Source organism: Pieris brassicae, chromosome 13, assembly GCF_905147105.1.
Source record: "Pieris brassicae chromosome 13, ilPieBrab1.1, whole genome shotgun sequence".
Taxonomy (NCBI): domain Eukaryota; kingdom Metazoa; phylum Arthropoda; class Insecta; order Lepidoptera; family Pieridae; genus Pieris; species Pieris brassicae.
The window spans coordinates 3729287-3751433 of NC_059677.1; the positions used below are offsets into that span (position 1 = coordinate 3729287).

The following is a 22147-nucleotide window of genomic DNA, read 5'->3' on the forward strand; positions in this document are numbered from 1 at the left end:
TTCTGCATCTACCTGATGTTATACATGCAATTTTAATAAATTTAAAATAAGATTAGAATAAAGATTACTTTCTCACTTTTTCATTTCTCCTGCCTTACCTATACCGGCACAAATAATACAGTAATACAGAATGAATCAATACGAATTATATTTTTTTCAAATTTCATTTGTAACGTTACATTGCTATTCCTATATGTTATATAGCAAGGTATTTTATCGAAACTCAATATATATTGAGTAATAAATATAAATAGTTTTATATCATGTATATATAGTTGATTTAAATATAATTTATGATTAGAACATTATCTCACTAACAAGTGGATAATTATTTTTATGAGCGGTTCTTATCTATGACTCTATATACTTAATATACATTATTAAGTACCCTAGTTATAAAATACCGTTAAATTAAATTTTAAATAAATAAAAATTAACTATATAAAATATGTAAACAGTCAAAACTTAATGAACAGATTCTAAATTAAAAAGTACTCATTCTTTTAAATGTATGGAACGAAATTGAATGCCCGACTGGAATGACCTTTTTGGTCAAATAAAAAAAAATACCTTGAAAAAAAAAGTTAAGTTAATTCCAATTAAATATACGGTAAGTTTATTAAAATCTTTATTCATGTATAATATATAAATAGTTTTGTAGATTTTTTTTGCACTTTGGTTGCTTTGCAGATTCCTACAAATTTGCCTAATTTCCATAATATAAGAGAGTTGAAGCACGTCACCCAATATTAGAATTGCCATAGTTAAAATATCAACGAAATTTGATGTATTTCCTGAATTTTCTTGAATTTAAGGAGCATGCCAAGAGTTATTCCGACCCTGCAGAAGAATTGTTCACTTTTCATACCTTAGAACTGGTCCAACTATTTTTCTTAATATACATATTTAAATACTCATAATATTCTTTAAATTACAATGAAAGATTTTTTTTATTTCATCTTTTGTCATTTAGCTTTGTGAATATAGAAATTGCAATATAAAATTTAAATAAATGGAGACATTTTCATTTCGGTATTACTTTGTAACTATTTTTACTGTAATAAGTTTTTTTTAATGTAATACACTAATACATAATATCTGTGATGGGTCCGGATTTAGCTATGTGTAGCACAAGGCACCAAGCCTGCAATACAAACTCTGTGTTTAAATTCCGAGTAAACACTAACAAACATTTTTTATTTGGTTTCACAATTAATTATTTATTGACTCGACGGAATTGTAATTTTATTGAAAAATAATTTAGGTCCTCTATAACTTTGTTGTCTCGAGAGTTACTTTCTTAACGCACACTTTAAACTGGGATCAAGCCTGCTATTTGTTAGCTATACAAAATAATAACAGTTAAAATATATATATGTACTTATATTTAAACGAAGATTTGTATATTTGTAACGAATCAACTCAAAAAACAATGTAAAATTATTCATTTTCTCTGATTGACACAGCCGTGCGAAACTGAGACAAGCCGGTAATCATATTTTACTAATTCGTCATGAATACCTATGTATATATATATATATATATACACGTTACGTTACGTAATAACTTTAGATACCCTATTAAGTAAATTTTATAGATATCAGTTACAAAAACGACTCTTTAATCTAACAAGATAGTCTGGTTGATCAATAAATAAACCATCAATTCCAGTCGCTAGATATGCTTCCAATTCTTCATCCAAGTTACCCAGAGCACTATCAGCAGGATCTTCGCTTCTAAACTCCACTGGTAGATAAGCATTTTCAGCCCGAAAAGTGTAGGGATGAACTTTAAGTCCCGCGTCATGTGCATCAATAACGAGAGATGTCGGCCTGCCAAGCCTATTCCTGAAATCACGAGGAATAATGTGGTTTTTATGAGGTCCAACCGCATGTGCATATGTTGCAATATCTTTGAGTCCTCCTGGTGTTATCATGCGTGCATTCTCCTGTGCTGAAACTCGCCCAATTAATTGCAGCAATCGCAAATCTGTTATTTTCTTTAATATTCTCAAGCTGTTGGCTTCGAATGATTGTATGTATACCGGTGCTTGAGATCCAATGTAGCCGTTTCTATGAAAAATTTCTACGACTGCTGGTTCCATTGGTAATCCTATAGATCGAAAATACGCACCACTCTTCAGTTCTGGATATATACCAATAGTGCGATTCTGACTGTACTCTAATCCTTTAACTAGATCTATGATTTCTTGAAATGTCGGAACTTCCATTGAGCCATCCATTCGAGTATTTCCCGGTCGAATTAGAGGCATTGGTTCGATGGTCCTTAGTGTTTTGATTTCTGCAAGCGTAAAATCTTCCGAAAACCATCCTAGTGTAATGTTAAATCCTAAGACGGACATTGAGCGGTACCGATCTGCAAACTCTGGTCGGTGAGCAATGTCTGTACTTTTTTCTAACTGGTTTTCGTGTCTTGCAATTAAATGGCCGTCTTTGGTCATAACGAGATCAGGCTCCACATAATCCGCGCCTTGTGTAACAGCGAGTGCATAAGCGCCTAGGGTGTGTTCAGTAACGTAGCCGCTTGAACCACGGTGAGCCACAACGACTGGTTCGCAGTCATCGGGCCCTGGTCGTTGTACTCTGACATAGGTTGCGAAAACTTCCGTAGTGAAAAACACAACAAAATATACTTTTGCTACAGAGAATGTAGCCATAATTGAAATGGGAACTCACTTTGCACTAGGCTCTTTCCAGAGCTATGAAAAATGTATTTGTGTTTGATGTTAATACCAAGACTGATTGTAATGTTGACGATAATTTATTTTGTATATGCCTTTAATCATGATTAATTAGTAGATAAAGATATTAAAACCGCCCAGCACATTGATCACGCTCTCTTTTATTTTCATAATCAAGCACAAAAGTATATTATTAAACATGAATTCTATATACAATATCACAAGTTTAGGTCAAGGTGGAACCTTGATCCAATCAATGTCGTCTAGCATTTTCCTCGTATTCCGACTGGCACATCAGGTTGGTCTGAGAACATACCATCAATGCCGGCTTCAAGGTAGGCCCTCAGTTCACCGGCCAAGTTTCCCCTAGCGGAAGGTGCGGGATCAGTGCTTTGAAATTCCTTCGGTAAGAATGCATTTTCCGCTCTAAAAGTGTATGGGTGAACTTTTAACCCAGCTGCATGAGCATCTTTTACAAACGTAGTGGGTTGTCCAAGTGTATTATCATCATTTCTAGGGATAACGTATGATTTATCTGGCCCAACAGCGTATGCATATTTGGCAACTTCTACTAGCCCTTCTGGTGTAGACATGTTTCCATATGTAAGACCAGTTCCAAGAATTACTTGATCAGCTGGTTGAGCGCTTTTATCACTTTCGTATAGTTGTATTAAGCGTAGATTTGTAATTTTCTTTAGCTCCTTTAGATTGCCTACTTCAAACGACTGGATATAGGCGTGAGAATCCTGGCCTGTATAACCATTACTGTGGAATGTATCTACAACTAATTGTTCCATCGCCAAACCAAGATTCTTGAAATGACTGCCATGTTTAATCTCAGGATATATACCGATTGATCGTTTTTGTGAGGTTTCTATGCTCTTAACTAGATCAATGATTTCTTGGAATGTAGGCACTTCGAATACACCATCCATACGCGCATTGCCTGGCCTTATATCTGGAATACGTTCTATAGCCTTCAGAGTTTTTATTTCTGCAAGTGTAAAGTCTTCAGTGAACCAACCACTTATTTCTGTACCGTCTACAGTTTGAGTTTTATATCTGTCAGCGAATTCTGGATGTTGTGCTACGTTTGTTGTCAATCCAAGTTCGTTATCGTGTCTCGAAATTAGGGCTCCGTCTTTTGTCATGACTAAATCGGGTTCTACGTAGTCAGCGCCCATTGTAATAGCTAGTGCGTATGAACCAAGGGTATGTTCTGGTATATACCCACTGGCACCTCTGTGTGCAATGACAGTTGGCAAACATTTGTCGGGATCATTGCTTGACGATGTCCTCGCTATAATAGCCGCAGATGTAGAGACTATGGTTATTCCTCCAACTATTAAGAGAATCCATCCTGTACGCGCGTTTAATTTTATTGTCTTCTGAAAAAATAAACAAGACAAATTATAATCTTTAAATTGTGCAGGGCTACTTTTTAAGGGTGTCATTCTCAAGGTCGTTAGAACCCGCTTTAAACTATATGTAAAGGAAAAAGTTCACGATTAAACCGGTACGTTTTAACTTTACTTTACATTTATTTTTTTTATAGGACAGTAGGCAAACGAACAGCCTGGGACTAGCGGGTTTGCTGCCGACCTATCAGGGTACGCTCTTTTCTTGAAGGAGCCTGCGAATGATATAATGGTTGTAGCTCCTTCCAAACATTTTATAAATTGGCGATTGTGATGTAGAGTTCATTGCTAGTTCTTGTCCGTTATACGCAATGTGTTGATTGTATTTATAAGTTATAAAACACCCTAAATGAGAAGTTACTAAGTAGCAAGGAAACTACCACAGGCAATAAGTAAAAACTACAACTAAATTGACACATATACCTCATTTACACAAAATTACAGTAGGCAGCATGAATATTGTTTGCTAAATATTTATTTATTTATTAACACTTCGTTACATTACAATATAAAAAAATTGAACATAATTAATTTAAAAGGAGGGCAACTGGCGGCCTTATCGCTTTCGAGCGATCTCTTCCAGGCAACCACTGTTAGTAAAGGAAAAAAATGTTTCAAATTACATAAGATAGGCCTAAAGTGCAAAAATACATGTTATACACAGTTATTAAGACAAAAACTAAACAGAAACAAAAAAGCAAACTAAACCTAAAATATGATACATTAAAAATAAAAAATAAAAAGATACGTAAATCACGATAATTTAAGATAAGTCTCGCGTCAGTTACTAGTTAGGAAGATAGAGAAGGAGCTAAGCGAATAGGGACGGGAAGTGAGTTCCATAGCCTAACTGCAGAGACCTTAAAGGAATCGCCAAGAAAGGAGGAGTTATGAGATGGGATTTCAAGGGTATAGTTTTCGGAATAGTTTGAGGGCTGATCACACAATTTCTTTATAGAAAAATTATCTGTGTTACAGGACTACGTACAAATAATAATTGTATTTTAATAACGCTCTTATATTGTGTAAAACGACAGACTGACATACTTAGGTAACCAGTTTTAAAACTTAAGAGAAAGTACCAAAGATATATGTAAAATTTTATATCCAAACCTAAACAAGTGATATAGTGGCTATTACGTAGTGGGCTATCTGTTTTAAAAAAAGCATTGTTATGTGCCTATATAAATTTTTGGGATTTTTTATTGTATTTTTTTTGAACATTTATGTTACCTATATTGTTATACATTTTTAGATGAAGTCTGCAACATATACCGTAGATATATTACTATATAAGTTTAATAAATAAACAAGATAATATAACTCAAATGTTATTTGCAATATTCACGAATCTTATCAATAACAAATTGCATTGCTACATTCTTACACGTTTTTTGCACAGATTGTTTGTTATTATGAAGTTAAATATGTTACAGTTTGTTCAAAGAGTTTCCATTTTATAGATATATATTAACACATGCTATATATAAAACAAATCAGTCCGTGTTTAATTTAATTAATTACGTTTACCGAGAGCCAAAATATAAACATTAATAACTTGAATTTACTCACCATTTCTGTAGCTACATCCGATCTCTTTGGCACTTAGTATCGCACTATCAGATACTTAAACTGTCAATTTGTTTTTTACAGACGCATACAAAAGTATTTTGCCAGACGACTGTTAAAAACAAGTGAACAATGACGACTCAATGAGGAAAGGCCAACTAAGTAACTTTGATGGAAGAATTTTTTTACGTAATTAATTACGAATCATTCTTAATGTCATTATTAAATCGTGTTTTTATCAATACTGTCTGTCTCTGTTTTATTTATAAGTTAATTGTAATCATTAATTTTAGGTTTATAAAGTCCGGCAACGCACTCGCGTGTAGCGTGTAAATCGTGTTTTTATCAATAGGTTACCTTTTTTAAGTGTTTTGGTTTATAAGTGAGTTATCTTCATTAATGTTACCTTCTTAAAGGCCTGGATGGAAAAAATGGATGACCATGCCAGAAAATAAAATATTGTGGATGAAATTGGAATTCTCCCTTCTAAGGCCGCATCTTAGAGTGGTAAACATTTTGTTTATATCAATTTTTGTTTAATGTATGTCAATAAGATGTGGATAAATAAAGGCTTACATTTATTATTATTTAAGGCCGGCAACGCGCTGGCGAGCTCTTTGACATTGAAAGTGTCCATGGGCGGCGGTGTCATTTAACAAAAGATGGTCCTCATTCCCGTTTGCCCCTTGTTCTATAAGAAAATACCTAAGATTTCATTAATTTCAACTTTTGCTTGCTCTTCTACTACAGGTACCGGCAAACATCTTGAACAAATGTCCTTGCTAGCACAGAAGTGATTTTCAGGTATCACTGGTGCGCAAACATCTTTCAGACCGCTAGTTTAACGGCGTCGTTTAGTTAAACGGCTAGGCTATTAATTGAACGGCTAATCAAAGCTAGTTGGCTGCAACATCTATACTATGATATTTTTATTAATTACCTGGAGCATATCGTTTATTAGCAATAACGCCATTTTCTTTTCTTTTTTGATTAATATTGAATATAACAAAAATATACAATTTTACTTATAAAGTAAGTAAAGAATACAACTTTTTTATTGCAAAAAAGTTCACAAAAAACAATGCGAGTTTACGTAAATTACAATCTAGCCTATACAATAATTGTGGCTAATAAGTAATATTATGTTGACTTAATTTTCTACAATACTAATGAATTAAACTAAGGTAGTGTTCATTAGCAGTCTTAGTGTTCTGTAATGTTTTGATCTGATCCGCACTTGCATATATTTACTACACTAGGTTTATTAACTCAAAAGGTTTAGTTGTCTATAGGTGTATTATTCCTGTCGTGTCAAAAGTTGGATTGCCTCAGCAGAAAAACTACTTTCAAAATCTTATTTTCTACGTTACGAAGCTACGACCACGCAAAATTTAAAGCCGGCATCGGAAAAATGCAATTGAACAATGTTTTTCGACTCCGCCAAGCCAGATTTACATACTTTGTTGATATAACAGACTTTCATAACTTAAGTAAAATTTTGAAATAAAAATGTATTTAAAACACTAGTTTTTACTCTGAAGTTAGAAACTGCATGTCATAAAAGAATGGGCTATCAATATAATCTATATATAATAAAAGGAATCACTATTTTCCCTGGTCACAGCATCACGCGTGAACGGATGGACCGATTTTGCTAATTCTTTTTTTTTTGTTTGTTATTGTTAGGTAAAGGTTTTTGTGAGAAAAAATTAACGAAAGCGCGGAAAATTTTAGAATACTTTTATTAAGCAATGTTGGCCTAGTGGCTTCAACGTACGACTTTCATCCCTGAGGTCGTAATTTCGATACCCGGCTGTGCACCAATGGATTTTATTTCGTGAGCATTTGACATTAGCTCGAACGGTGAAGGAAAACATCGTGAGGAAAAGGGCTTGCCTTAGACCCAAAAAGTCGATGGCGTGCGTCAGGCACAGAAGGTTGATCACCTACTTGCCTATTAGATTAACAAATGATCATGAAATAGATGCAGAAATCAGAGGCCCAGACCTAAAAAGGTTGTAGTGCCATTGATTTTTTTTATTACGATAGCAATTTTTTTTTTCAGTGCATAGCGCCTTTACCAATCAAACTTTTTTCGAAGAATACGTGCTGCCAATATCTTCGAAGATAATATAAGAGAAATGAATATCGTTTAAAATAAATGTTTTGATCGGAGTTATTATCTTGATAATACATATAAAATAATTACAGTCGCTAATTGTTTGTGGCATTAATCTTGAAAATCCATATTTTTCATATTGCCAGTTATATGTCGCCAACTATTTTTATATACGCGCCCGAAAAGATAAACAAAGAAAACAACATTCTTTCAACATCATAAAGCATTAGAATAATAAACACTTTGTTTCTGAAATATTGTTTAGTTATTATCAATTCGGAATATAATATTCATAGTTAAGACAACAAATCTGACAATATCTGTAGTATAATAAAATACCGTTAATCAGCAGATTAACGTTATTTTTTTACCTTGACCTCTCGATTTAGTATAGTTAAATTCAACAAGTTTTCAATTAAAATATAATTCTGGCAAATGTGTACAATTCCAAAATAAATTAAAATCATTATACAATCTACGCTTGTTTACGCCATTTTCTCCTAATTTTGAATTTAGAATAATCTCCGGATATAGATAGACCGCGTATATTTTCCTTGTTTTCAATTTGAATTTGGAATAAAATTATAGAAAAAAATAAAAGCATTTACCGAACAACTGTACACTTCTTTATTTAACACGCAAGATAATATTATCTATGCTTAACTTGACATTTACAATTTTATGCTTGATAAGTGATCACTGTGTGACTCAATCTACGGAGTCTACGTGATAGATAATATATACAAAATAAAATAATTTCGCTCTGAAAGAAACTAGGAATTTGTTAATACGACCCTGAGCTACTAGGATTAATTTTCATTATGAAATAATGATTAGTTTTGTAGGGAATATAATGCTTGTGTATAATGGTATAGAAAGTATTTAAAATGATATAAATCACAATATATCTCCGCTCCGCTCTTCGTGGTTCTCTTCAGACGACCAAAGCGAGGTCCGAGAAAAAAAAAATCCGTCAGATTTTTTGGTTACTCGCCATCTTTTCTTGTCTACCACGGTTGATTCGAAGTCATTAATAACAAAAATGTATAATAACGATAATAATCATACTAATATAATATTATTACAATTAATGAAATTCTATAATAATATTAGTAGTAATAAGGTAAAATGAAATAATAGTATTATTTGTATTATCTCATAAATTCAACTTTAAACAGTTCAAATACCAAGTCTTTATATATCTAAGATATAGTTACGATTATTTATGTACTGTATACATCTTAAATAGAAAAAAGTTGGTGTGGTGGAACCAAACTAGACTTCAAATTAAAATATTATAAAACTATATATATATATATATATATATAAAATAAGACATTTTTATAATATAAACAGAAAACATTTGTTATCAATTAATCTTTTAGTATATTTTTAAATTGACAAGATAATTAACAAGAATTTAAGAGATAAATCAGGGTTTGCTGACGTTACATATAACATACAACAACTAAAATGGAAATGGGCTGGACATACCATAAGAGGAGCAGATAAATGGAGCAATAACACTATGGCAACCAAGAGGTCATAAAAGAAGAGGTAGGCAATTTAAAAGGTGGGTCGATGAAATCATGGAAATGGCTGAAAAGACTAAGATCTGGACGAGATTGGTGTACAATAAAGAAAAATGGAGAACAATGAGGGAGGTCTTTGCTCGTAGGCACACAGATTCGGTTGTTGTAGATTAAGAAAAACAATAGTTATTAGCTATATATTTTGTACTTCTGCTATAAGGCTATAAATAAATAAATATTAAGAAAAACACTTTTTGAATGGATTAAAGCTTTGTATTATTTTTAAAACTTATAGTTATTTACATAATTCTAAATTTTAAATTTTTTCTCCGACGAAGGGTCACGATACTATAAATAAATATTTTTAAATCATATCATAATAATTATGGGGATGCGGTTCACAAACAGATCGCTCTCTAGCGAAGAATCGAAGAACTATTAAACTTCGAGAGTATAAGAGGAATGGGAAGTTGTTGTTGGCCTGTGCGAGTTGACACAGCGAAAAGGTTATGTTTCCAGCGGTGGTAATTGTCCGGAACGTCGTCTCATAATATCTTCGCTTTCCTTTTCGTTATTAATTATTCTTACCCCCACGAAGATCTAGTGAATCCAAAGCTAAGAACTCAGTAGGGTAGAGGTAAGGCAAGAAGTTGTACCTTCTTTTGAATAAGGTTTTTTTATATAGATTCCATCAACGCCTTATACAGTGAAAATGAGAAACAAAATCATATATGTACGTATATTTTTTTATTTCCTAATCCCTTATATTTTTGTATATGTTAGTACATTATCATAGATAAGTTTAATTTGTGGTTTTGATAATGTAAATAAGTATTATGATTGCTATTATCTGTAGGTGTGTCGGAATTTTTTATTATCGCTAATGAAATTACGCTGAAGCGTTGTGCTCGCAAGGGCCGTGCGAATAATGTCCAGGGTACCAAAAGATACCATCTCGTGGCAATTTCATTAATGTGGTTCTATGAGTAAAAATCGTCACGTTTAACTGAGTTTAATTTTAATAAACTTCGACATTTTCAGCGTACTCAATTACACGTTGTATATGTCCCACGAATGCCACAATAATAGCTCTCTTAGGCGATAGGGAATGGTCTGTAGTTCCCACGCTAGCCCAATGCGTATTGTATTCATCCATAGGACATGATATCTCAATGCATTCATCATCTATTCGCTAGATTTTCAGTGAAGGAAACGTCAGGAAACCTGCATGCATACATTTACAATGAAATAAAAATAACATTTTTTTTGAGCTTGCAGCCTCTTGGGCAAGGGATGTCTTTGGTTGGGGGCCCGTGGAATTTTGCCATCCCTGCCACCCTATTGTTAAGCCACTGCCAATCAAATCTTTGTACAAAATTAAAATGCCGGCAACGCACTCACGAGCATCCTGACATTGAGAGTGTCCACGGTCGGCGGTGTCACTCAACATCAGATGAGCCTCCTGCCCGTATGCCTCCTGTTCTATAAAAAAGTACACAGTATTATTGAATCTAGTCCTTAGCAACATTTTATAATATTGGTTCTAAAGTTGTATGTTCATATGAAGCAGTAAAGAGTATCTGGTCACCTACAAAGGGGTGACCCTGGTGTGGGGGTAGCGTCTGTATAACTTCCATATTTAGCCTCTATCTATTTTAGCCTATCTTTTTAGTACATACCAACTTATGGGCTATATTGCTATACCCCATTAACCGTCTTCAGATTTCAATAAATAAATAAATCAAATACTCGAATTGGTCCAGCTGTCTTCAAGTTTTGTGCGTAGCAACAAAAAAAAGAAAAATTATAATTAAAAGAGCCTGCCATAAATTGCATAGCAAAAAGACACGGAATATAAATAACCTTTAAATCTTACAGGCGTTTAAAAGTATCACTATCACACTTAACATCACAGTTTAGAGTACACCACATGATATATAATGTATTATCTACACTCTACAGTTCAGTTGCATCATTCATTAACTGTATTTTGATTACATGATTCTACGCTAGGTGGCGCTAGATCCACTCGAAGTCGTCGATGTGCATCATTTGGCTTTCCAAATTTCATTACAAAGATGATTTTTTAACAAATTTTTCTTTATATTTCTTAATAAAGACCAAACGCTGGACGTTTTAAATCCATGTTAATTAGCTGGTTTATTCACGGTATTTGCGTTGTCAATGTTGTGTGTTTTTAAATTAAAATTATCACAAAAAACCACACCAAATACTATGGAATCATAGAGTAATTTAAACCGATTACGACTGGTATTACTCTTAAATAAACGCTTTTATTAAAACTGAACATCCCTTGACAAACACTGCCCCCTGTTGACACACGGATTTGATTTGCTAGGGTTACCGCAGCCGAGAAATTATTAGTTCAATAGTATATCTGAATTTGGTTAAAAACAACTTGAATATAGTACTTTAAGATATATTATGTACAGCATGTAACGATAGGCGTGAAGATTTAAAAACTTTTTTGACTTATAGCTTTTCATTTTGATGTATTGACGACTTTGGCTCTCTAACAATACACAATTCTAAATAAATCTGATAAGATTTTAAGTTTAAAGACATATAATATATTATATTATTACTTTAGTGAATATATAATAGGTATATAACGGAAAAATAGTTTACCATATGCTGCCAGATATGAATATTTGTAACTGAACCAAAAACACAAAAATTTTAATACCAAATTTTTTTTTGTAGAAGACCGCTCACCTGATGTTAAGTCATACCCATGGACACTTTCAATGACAGAGGGCTCGCGAGTACGTTGCCGGCCGTTTATAGATGGGTTGACAAATACTTCAATGGAGAGCCGGTGTTTCACGGCAGAAACTGCCTTGAAAAACGCTCGGTTGTGGATCACGGTCAGGTGATACGGGTGGAATTTTTTATTCTGCCTCGACGTCCGATGAAACTCAGCTGCTGGTGTTAATCCAAACAAGTCAGTAAAACAGTTTTAAATGTATGTTTGTGACAACCCTAAATCTTCCCTATATCCCTTGCAAAGTTCGTTTGTTTTTTCCACCTTCCCTCGCGTCCTATAATCCCAGTAGATGAAATTAAGTTCGTCGTTAATCATTATCGTAAGCTTCGAATACGGAATTAGACATTGATTATGGCAAGGGTGAATTCAGACTTTATTAGCTCCACAGATTTAGTTTATAAAGATTTGATTATTTTTTAGCGAAGGGGGAAGATACAGATACCGTCTATAGTCTTAAAAATGTGTGCGTGTACTAGTGTACACACGTACGAAGTGAAGCTTCTTTCTGACCTTATTTAAATTGATCTACTATATGCAACTTTACACAAATTGGTTAAATAAAGTTAAATTAGATAAAGTTTAACAAAAGTGTTTTAATATCATAGACTTGAATACAAATTATACAATTATTTCATTTTATCTTATTACTACTAATGTTATTACAGACGTTATTATATATTTTTGTTATTAATGGCTTCGAATTACCCGTGATAGGGACAAGAAAAATATGGCGCCTAACGGAATAATGTGACGCGTAACTGAAAAATGTGACGGTAATTAATTTTCCAACGCCGATAAAGGAGTTGCACTTCAATAAAAATAGCCTTTATCAAAATTATATTAGAATTACAATTGACATTCTGTCGTACTGGCCACTTACTGCCAGTTACTTGTGAACAAAGTTACATCTCGGAAAAAGTTACTTGTGAGCGTTTAGTGGATGGCTGGGATCGTTCACTATAACATTCTTAAATCGAACCAGGCGATTACTACAGATATCATTTGTCAGCAACTGCAACCCATGATGGAAAACCTATATGCTATGTTTAGCAAGGTCAATCGCTCAAGGCCACTGCTGCTTCACGACAACACACTGCACAACAGACTCCTAACAAATTAGAGGAGATTCAACTGGAATGTTTAAGACATCCACCGTACTTCACCTACCTTGCTCCAACAGATTACCATTTTTTTGTTTTGGATAACTTCTTGCAACGTAAAAATTCAATTATGATGGGCCAGTTGAAGGCTTCAAAGATTTTATTGATTCCCGTCCGCATGGCTTCAAGTAAAGGTCGACCTACAAGATGGCAAAAGTGCAGATAGCACCGGTACATGCTTAATGTAATTAAATATACAAAAAAAAATACTTTTTTGTTCCTCCCATACAAATTGCCAATTTCATACGTAAGGAAACTCTACAAAAGGGTCTTGCTTCACTCAACCATGTTACAGGCACTATCATCTTTTCCCTCCCTATATATGTTACTACTAGTCTGTATTCTTATTGTACATTAGCAGTTCCCTCAATTCCGTCGTAGCTCTATGTTCTATAGCCTAAAGCTTTTTATTAAGTTAGACATATCATGGACTTGGCTTCTATAAAACTGAACCTAGTACATTTTTCTTATGTATTCTAACTTTGAATAGTTGGAGGTGGTGTCTTGTGAAACGAAATGTGGAAGACTTCCAGTCATTAAGGTGATGTTGATGACATTTTGATTCATAGGGCTCGTACGGTGTTGAAACGAGGCAGGAGGGATCAAATCAAACAATTCTACAGAACTCTAACTAGCTCTCACCATAGTACACTTTGTAGATAACGCATAGAGACGCAATGTCTTTGGTTAGAGAGAGAATCAAGCCGATCAATACGTTGGAGATTGACAATTCGACAAGCTCATCGCTGAATTTGGTATTCAGAAACAAGCTGGTATTTGAGAGCTCCACCCAGAGATGTGAGCATTAGTTTTCACACTTAGACTTTTTCACAACCACAATTTTTTTTTAATTTTCTAAAGCCTATGTTCATCAGGGAACAACAAATGTTTTTTTCCCTTTATTGTATTTAAAATAAATATTTTGGTCTAGGCCTCAGGTTTCTGTATCTGTGACATGATCATTAGTCAATCTAATAGTCAAGTAGATGATCAGCCTTCTGTGCCTGACGCACGCTGTCGACTTTTATGGGTCTAAGGCAAGCCGTCTTCCTCACAATGTTTTCCTTTATCGTTCGAGCGAATGTTAAATGCGCACATAAAAAGAAAGTTAATTGGTGCACAGCCGGGAATCGAACCTACGACCTCAGGAATGAGAGTCGCACGCTGAAGCCAACACTGCTCTTTATTATATTAGTTTAGATAAAATATACTTTATTACTAACTTACTTACTTAATATCTTAATATCTTTTTACGCCATTAAATAAATCATTACACATAGTTAAGTACTAATGATATTAACTGGATTGTTAACAATAAGGTAATACCTCCAGTACGCGAAACGATGAAGATTTTTTAATATAATTAACTAAATATTCTTAACGTATAAAGCCATAGTAATAATAATGGATAAACTTTAATGGCGGAACGTTAATGCTGGCATTTCTGTATTGCGATACTTATGTTGAACCGATACTATCTATCAGGCGCTTCCTTTTATTTAATTTTTTAAGCATTTAGATAAAACACAAGAACTACAGATTTCGCTTTTAATAGGTTTATTGGATTTACATAGTGTTTTGTACTGAAAATAATTTTTATTTTGAATTCAATAGTCGGTTTTATTTATTGAGCAGTAACGGCCCAGTGGCTTCAACTTGCGACTGTCATCCCAGAGCTCAAAGGTTCGTTTCTTGGCTGACTTACCATGTGCATTTAACATTCGCTGGAACGGCGAAGAAAAACATCGTGAGGAAACCGGCTTGCCTTAGACGGCGTGCATCAGGCACAGAAGGCTGATCACCTACTTGCCTATTAGATTAACAAATGATCATGTAACAGATACAGAAATCTGAGACCCAGATAAAAAGGTTGTAGCGCCACTGATTTTGTTTAAATTCGTTTTATTATTTGTGTATTATCGAATATTTCACGGGACTACAACAAGCGTAATACATAATATTACCTATTTATAATTGGCAAATGAATTCTTCTTCCTTGCTTCTTACTTCTAACCATTAAAAATCCATAAATCCATAAATGTAGTTTTATTATTTATTCTATACATTACAGGTTTTTAATATATGCATTTTTTAATAAATAATAATAAGTAAAGTACAAAATGAGCTATATAATGTTGCTACAGATGTTTTTAAGAAATTTTTATGCGATATCAAACTATTTAACCACCTTCCCAGTTACAGACCACTGCCGTGTTCACTTTCAAGAGGACACTGATTTTAAGGCCCTATCCCAGCACGAATTGCTGGGTCAGTGTCTCGGGGTGGACCGCGGTGCGCAGTGACGAGCTGGAGCACTGAGGAGCGTCGGCCCGTAATAACAATTAGTTGTGTAAAACATTAAATTAACATAATTTTATCATTTTTTTCTCTGAAATGGATTAATTGGCTTGCGATAAAGTATATTGTGTAAATTTCAAAATCATATTCTATATACATTTCGTCATAAAATGAATTCAAAGTGTCAAAAATTGGCTATGTTTGGATTTCTTTACTATTGAGCGCAGTTATTTAAATCGTGTATCGATCTATCAAAATGGATACATAAACTACTCAACTCCACTATATATATTTTCCATTTGCCATACTTCAAGAGATGATGACAAAAGAAAGAAACAATGTACTTTTTTGGAGTTGTGCGATCGTATAGGCCCTTAAAGCATTTATACAATAATTATAAAAAAAAACTTTACTGTTCATATTATTATGACATGTCAATTAATATGACATTTGCATGGCTATAATATGTTTTTTTTATAACTAATCAATCAGAATGTACCACAATCATACAAATGAACGAGTTAACAGAACACTGTTACTAGAATTTATGTTCTGTTTATTATATTATCGTCCCTTAATAGCCTTGCCCTTTGGGACATATCCCCACGGTAGTAATCGTGTTAAGTGTTGTAAACAAATAAATTGTGGTATTGTAATTGTTTTAAAGCCCTCGTGTCCCTAAACAAATTATGTAATTATTGTTCTATTAAAGTGTTATATTCAACTTGTGTTTTGTTTACATTTAGTGCTTCTACTTCTGATAGATACTAAACGGAATCAAAGCCATTTTAATACAAGTATATTATAATGATATACACATCAAATTATGATGCTACTTGTGTAGACACGTACCTCACCTCCCTCGGTCAACGAAGAGCGGTTCGAATCGTCGATGACCAATCCCTCTCCGAGCGACTTGATCCTTCGGCGTTGCATAGAGATGTGGGGTCACTCTGCATCTTCTACCGCATTAACCATGGAGAGTGTTCAGAGGAGTTGTTCGGATTAATAACATGACACGCATTAATAAACCCGTATCACATCGACGTCCGCCGTTCCACGACTGAGCGTTTTTCAATGCAATTTTTACCGCGCACCACCGCTATGTGGAACCAGCTGCCCACTGAAGTATTTCCGAACCAATTCGACTTAGGGTCCTTCACGAAAAGAGCGTAACAATTCTTAATTAGCTGGTGGAAAATAATAAACGTATCAAACGGTCTTTTCTCCAACTTTAATTTTGTTCCTTTTACTCTTGAACTCAACTCGAGTACATAGCTGATTAAAGATCCAAGTTGGCGTCTGAAAGATAGTACCGATGACACCAGAGCTGGTGCTTTCCTCGCTCAACGATAAGTATCGCAATACAGCGAGGAAATGCTGCATGAAAGGTAGTATTCGCGTCGTCCAGCAGAGAAGCAGACCTGGAGAAACAAACACAGACAGTTCAGCGTATCGACCTACAGGACATCTTAATAAAGCACACACTGTGCCTAGAACGGTGTAATAAAATTTCTTGTAACGGAGGCAAAAACGTTTGAAGAACGGGTCTCGCAAGCAATGTATAAGCGATGTAGCTGGGGCGGGGTGTATCTCGCGAGACGCAGAACTTGAATGAGTATAATTTAATTTTTTTGATTGTGAAGAAAAAGTGGATACTAACGGAGTAGGTCGGAAAATAATAATTAAAAATAAAACACACATCACACAACACAGTCAAATGTATGACTTAGTTAGATGTATTAAATAATATTTATCGTAGTTCCCTTTTGTAAATGTTTTAACCTTTTTATTTTTATGTATTATGTTATATGTGTACTTTGGCTATATTTTTATTGTAATTGTTTATATACCTAAGTTTTGTTAGCTGTAGGATTACGGAATAAAGTAATGATTATTATTACTGTATAAGTATTTGTGTGTGAAATAAAACCAGCTTTGTATCGCATGATAATAAATAAAGATGTTTTGTCAGAAATCGAACGTTTAAATAGAATATTGACTTATAACTATTTCGATTGTTAAGTACAGATGATAACACTTCAAAATACGAATCATTCTTATCGAAGATTTATCTTACCTATAGATAAAAGATAGCTAAACTAGACCGCAAGCGTGTCCCATGTATGATTCAACAGTGATATGTAATGTACGCATTTTTTTAACAGTATAATCAATTTTTGACATTAATATTGTATTAAACATTAATTTATTTATATATGTGTTATGAATATCATATAAGGCTATGTTTTGGTCGTTATATAATCCTATTTATTATATTATACATTACACATACAAATATATAAATCAAATGTAAGCTATTTGTTTCTTATTCCACGATTTAAACATTGATGTAATGTTTAGTGTAAATAGTTTAAAAATACTAAATGTACATTACAGTAATTACACTGTAGAGCAAAGCGTTTTACGATTGTTTCACTGTTTAGTCATAACGGACGACCCAGTAACCGCATATTACGACAGTAATTTTGACGAATGTCTAGAACGTAATAATTAATTACCGCTCTTGTCGCGGAAATTGACCTTGGTGAATCAGGGATATATGATTCCACTCCACTATGACCAAACGGAAAAGATGCTAGTACATCTAGTACAACATCTTAAAATAATATTCACATATGTTCTCAGGCGTGTGCCTGATATATATCTACGCACACCCTAACACTCAATCACACACACACGTACACCCCCTCTTTCTCTATCACACACATACATACTCCTAACACCCTCGCATGCACCCATACAACTTTATTTCTACATACTTCTAACCAGTTGACTATTTTGTTTTATTGTGAAAACGTTAAATTTATTTACCTACCCATATATGTATGTACTTTTTGTTACCACTCAATATGACTTTGCTGTGGAATGGAAGCCTGGTTATCAATATCACAGGTTCTTAGTTTGGAAACCAGTCTCCCTGCAACCTTCTTAACCTGATTTTATTATTTGTTGCAAATGTTATGTGGGAGAAAATAAACAAATTATTATTACTATTTATTCGTTTTTAAACTGTCACATTATGATTTTTTGGTAGAATTACAATCTAAACTGAAACTATCTTTATAATTATTGTTATCTATTTCAGGAAAGTAAAATTGAATAAACGTGTGTTACTAATTGTACAAAATAATTTTCGCAGAATAAAGATTTCCTCCGATTTTTGTAATGCTTTGAAACTCAGAAAATAAATAGTTATAAAAAATTATTAAACATTAAAACAGTCGTAATAGTGCTTTACGATTTTGTTCTCCGGGACAAGCGATTCGTTACTCCTGTTTTGTTTTTGAGCAAAATACACATAATTAAGTTATTGAAACTTACTTAAGAGTAAATTATACACAGTTCCATCCATATACAGTCGTCCACAAATAATATAATATTACAACAACGTGAAGTAAATGCTATAATGTGGTCGAAGATTTTATATATTTTTTTACATGGTAATGTGCCGATCACATTGCTCGCGTTTGTATTGACAGATGGGTCAAAATTAATGTCCATGGAAATTATTGGAATGGTCCAAGAGAGGACAGAGGAGAGGACGCCCACCAGAAACCTGGAGAGATGAAATAGCGGGGATGGATTGGAAAATGGTGGCGAGGGTGAGAGACTAGTTGGAGGAGACCATCACTTCGTCGGAGATCGTGTGGCGGCGCAGGTTGGTAAATATATCTTTATACCAATTGAATTAATAATTAATATATAGTTGATTGTATTTATTTAATTAATGAATACTCAATATTTGGAATAATTGGCAGAGAAAGAAAAAAATCGGCAGAGTACCTTCAACCTCGAGGCTTCCACTTGTGGCTGGATTCCTTCTTCTTTAAACTAATTGGTTTAACTTTACAGATGTAGAACAGCACTGTATATAATTGCGGGACGTCAAAATTACAACTACCGGCTGCTTAATCCTTTTCTCTTAAATGTAGACGCATCATCGCGCGTGCCAACTACAGCCCGTTCCGGAACTAGTGTCTCCAAAGGATGAGACATATTATAGGTGTGATGAAATATGCGTCTAGGAAATTTAGGATGTATATATTGAGCAACCATTAATATAAATGCGAATTATACGCAATCAATCGTGTACTAATGTTAAACATAGGCATGGACTTAATGTAATCCTGATTATGTAGTAGTCGAATACAATGTTCTTCTTTTTTATTTCTTTATTTATTCACCGTCTATAACCGAATTCAATTGACCTAAAATAGAGCTGACCATGGTCATTCTTAATGCCAGAGTTCTCCTAAGATTTAAGGTCTTCCTCGAATCAGTACCGGCATGCTGAGTAGCCTATGGTGGCAGATATGGGCAGCGATTTTTTTTGCTTATTCAAAAATATTTTCGAATTTGATTTTCTAATGTTTTACAAAATTCTGCAACAAATTTTATCGATGACTTACACCTTTCGCTCGTCATTATAGATTCGGTGTATCAACTTCCATATTCTAGAGTAAACACAGCAAGTTCGCTGTCTCCCAACAGCTTCTGTGCCCTCAGCATTGCCAGAGTGAAAACAGCAGAAATTTCAAATCAAAAAATGTATTTGGCTCTTCCATGTTTTACCCCATAAACCCATAGATGCCAGTCCTACAACTGGTTGGAGGTTGCGAACTGGATGGTTTGTTTGAATTTAATCAAACCCAGAAATTATTTTGTGGGATTTGTGGGATTGAAAAATATTCTAGCATATGACAATTGTAGAGGCAAGGGCGGCAAATACTTCGGAGCCTATATTTTGACAATTTGTTAATCTACTAACTCGGAATCGATCAATCCAACGCCAAAAATGTTAACTAGTTCAATTATTTAGCTCAAGCTAACACTGTTATCATCCCATCAAACAGGGAATCGAACCCACTATAACTCTTCTATCGTATATTAAGCCGCAGCAGGCTTCAGCAGACTGAAAAGTGTTTAGGCTCATAATTGCGTACTAAAGCGATGCAATAAATATTTTAAATTCGAGATAAACCAGAAGTGATTCAGTTAAGTGGATAATAATAGGTGGGATGGTCAACTCGGGCGTGGCAGCCACGCCTCAACATGGAATTTTATTTTCACGGACCCTTGGAAATGCAATTAATTATTGAAATGTCAATATTGATTTTATCAAGACTGGTTTTTACATTCCCGTTGTGATTTGTTCATATCATCGAACGGCTCTGGGAGCGAATTGGAAAAAGGTTCGGATAATACTTTGATGATACCTACAATCACGGTGACGTCACACACTGAAATGCGTAAACGCAGTATTTCCCGTTAAAGATTTATTGTATTGTCGTCTTTAGCCACTAAGGACCTTAAACCAATCAGATTAGAGTAGAAAGCCCCCTTCAACAGGGAAGGCGAGTTTTCCTTCGTTCTGTGAGTGTTCCCGTCCTGCACTTCAGGCTATTACCCCTTCACGAGACGCGTTTCGCAAAAGACGCCCATGTAGTATGTACAAGTAGTAGGAAAGAGATCTGTTTAGTCAAAGCTATGCTCACGAAAACAGACAATTGAGCTGTCTAGCTACGAGATTAAAGGAATGGTCTGTGGCCAGTCAGTGGTTGGACTGGTTGAAGATCCTCCCGTTAGGTTTGAGAAACAGTACACATTCTTCCATAACCAACGATCAAAAGATTCTAGGTTCAATAAATGAATATCTATCAGACATAAATTAAATCATTGTTCGGTCAGTGCCGATACAATCAATTCGAACAATACCTATTGATGCCAGACACAAAATAATCTGTGAAAGCGTGACAGACTAAATTAAAACTAATGTCAAATATGGTTTATTAATTTCATCTTGTAGTTCAATACGTATTTAACTTAGTTTCTTGCACATGAAAACAAAAACACGATAATATGCTTCAATGAGTGCATTGGCCTTGTCGCTTATAAGAGAGCCAACAGTAACAGCGAAAGAAAACTCGTAATTATGTTTATTATAAAATATTATAAACAAACTTATATTATATATAAACAAAGAGTATTAGTGTATATTTATTTCAAAACAAAAATGTTTTTCATGTTTCTTATTTGCGACGGTAAAAAGTTATGCTTCCAAATTTACTGCCAGTTCTCAAATCAAGAGCGCAGAGCGAGAAGAACTCAGTCAGTCTTCTAAGTCATCAGTGTGTTCTTTTACCTGTAACTATTATTGAAATGAATATTTTTTCCTAAACTTAGAATAAAACTGACAACTTTTATTTTGTTCCCTTTGGATTAGACTCTTGGGCCGTGAGGTTGAAGTGCACAGCTAATTAAAGATTTAAGTTGGTGTCTGGTAGAAAGTACTGGTGACCCCTGAGCTGGTGCTTTCAACTAATAAGTATCGCATTATAGAGTCACACTTTTTATAACTTTGAGATTTCTATTTATTAATTTTTTTATTATTATTATGTCGGGGAAGAATTTTGTAAATGTATAATTATTTGTTGGAAATATATATTATTTTCTATATAGTAATTATAGAAAAAAAAAATTAAACACGCTGGCATCAATTCCTCGCTGTATTGCGATACTTATTCGTAGACCATGAAAG

General features: G+C 34.0%; 2 protein-coding genes across 2 annotated transcripts; both read right to left on the minus strand.

Moving 5' to 3' along the window:
* Positions 1–620: 620 nt before the first annotated feature.
* On the minus strand, positions 621–2693 carry LOC123717806 (glycerophosphodiester phosphodiesterase GDPD6-like). Its single transcript, XM_045674021.1, has 2 exons — positions 1559–2693; positions 621–1528 (listed from the first exon to the last, which is right to left on the minus strand). Exon 1 carries the CDS (start codon positions 2675–2677, stop codon positions 1601–1603), a length of 1077 nt encoding a protein of 358 aa, XP_045529977.1. The 5' UTR covers positions 2678–2693; the 3' UTR covers positions 621–1528; positions 1559–1600.
* Positions 2694–2843: 150 nt separating this feature from the next.
* On the minus strand, positions 2844–5842 carry LOC123717805 (glycerophosphodiester phosphodiesterase GDPD6-like). Its single transcript, XM_045674020.1, has 2 exons — positions 5692–5842; positions 2844–4089 (listed from the first exon to the last, which is right to left on the minus strand). The coding sequence occupies exons 1-2, from the start codon at positions 5692–5694 to the stop codon at positions 2965–2967; spliced, it is 1128 nt and encodes a 375-aa protein (XP_045529976.1). The 5' UTR covers positions 5695–5842; the 3' UTR covers positions 2844–2964.
* Between the last annotated feature and the right edge of the window lie 16305 nt (positions 5843–22147).

What these genes read in the sequence shown, in the direction of transcription:
- LOC123717806 (XM_045674021.1), bottom strand. Translation starts at nt 2,677, where the DNA reads ATGGCTACATTCTCTGTAGCAAAAGTATATTTTGTTGTGTTTTTCACT.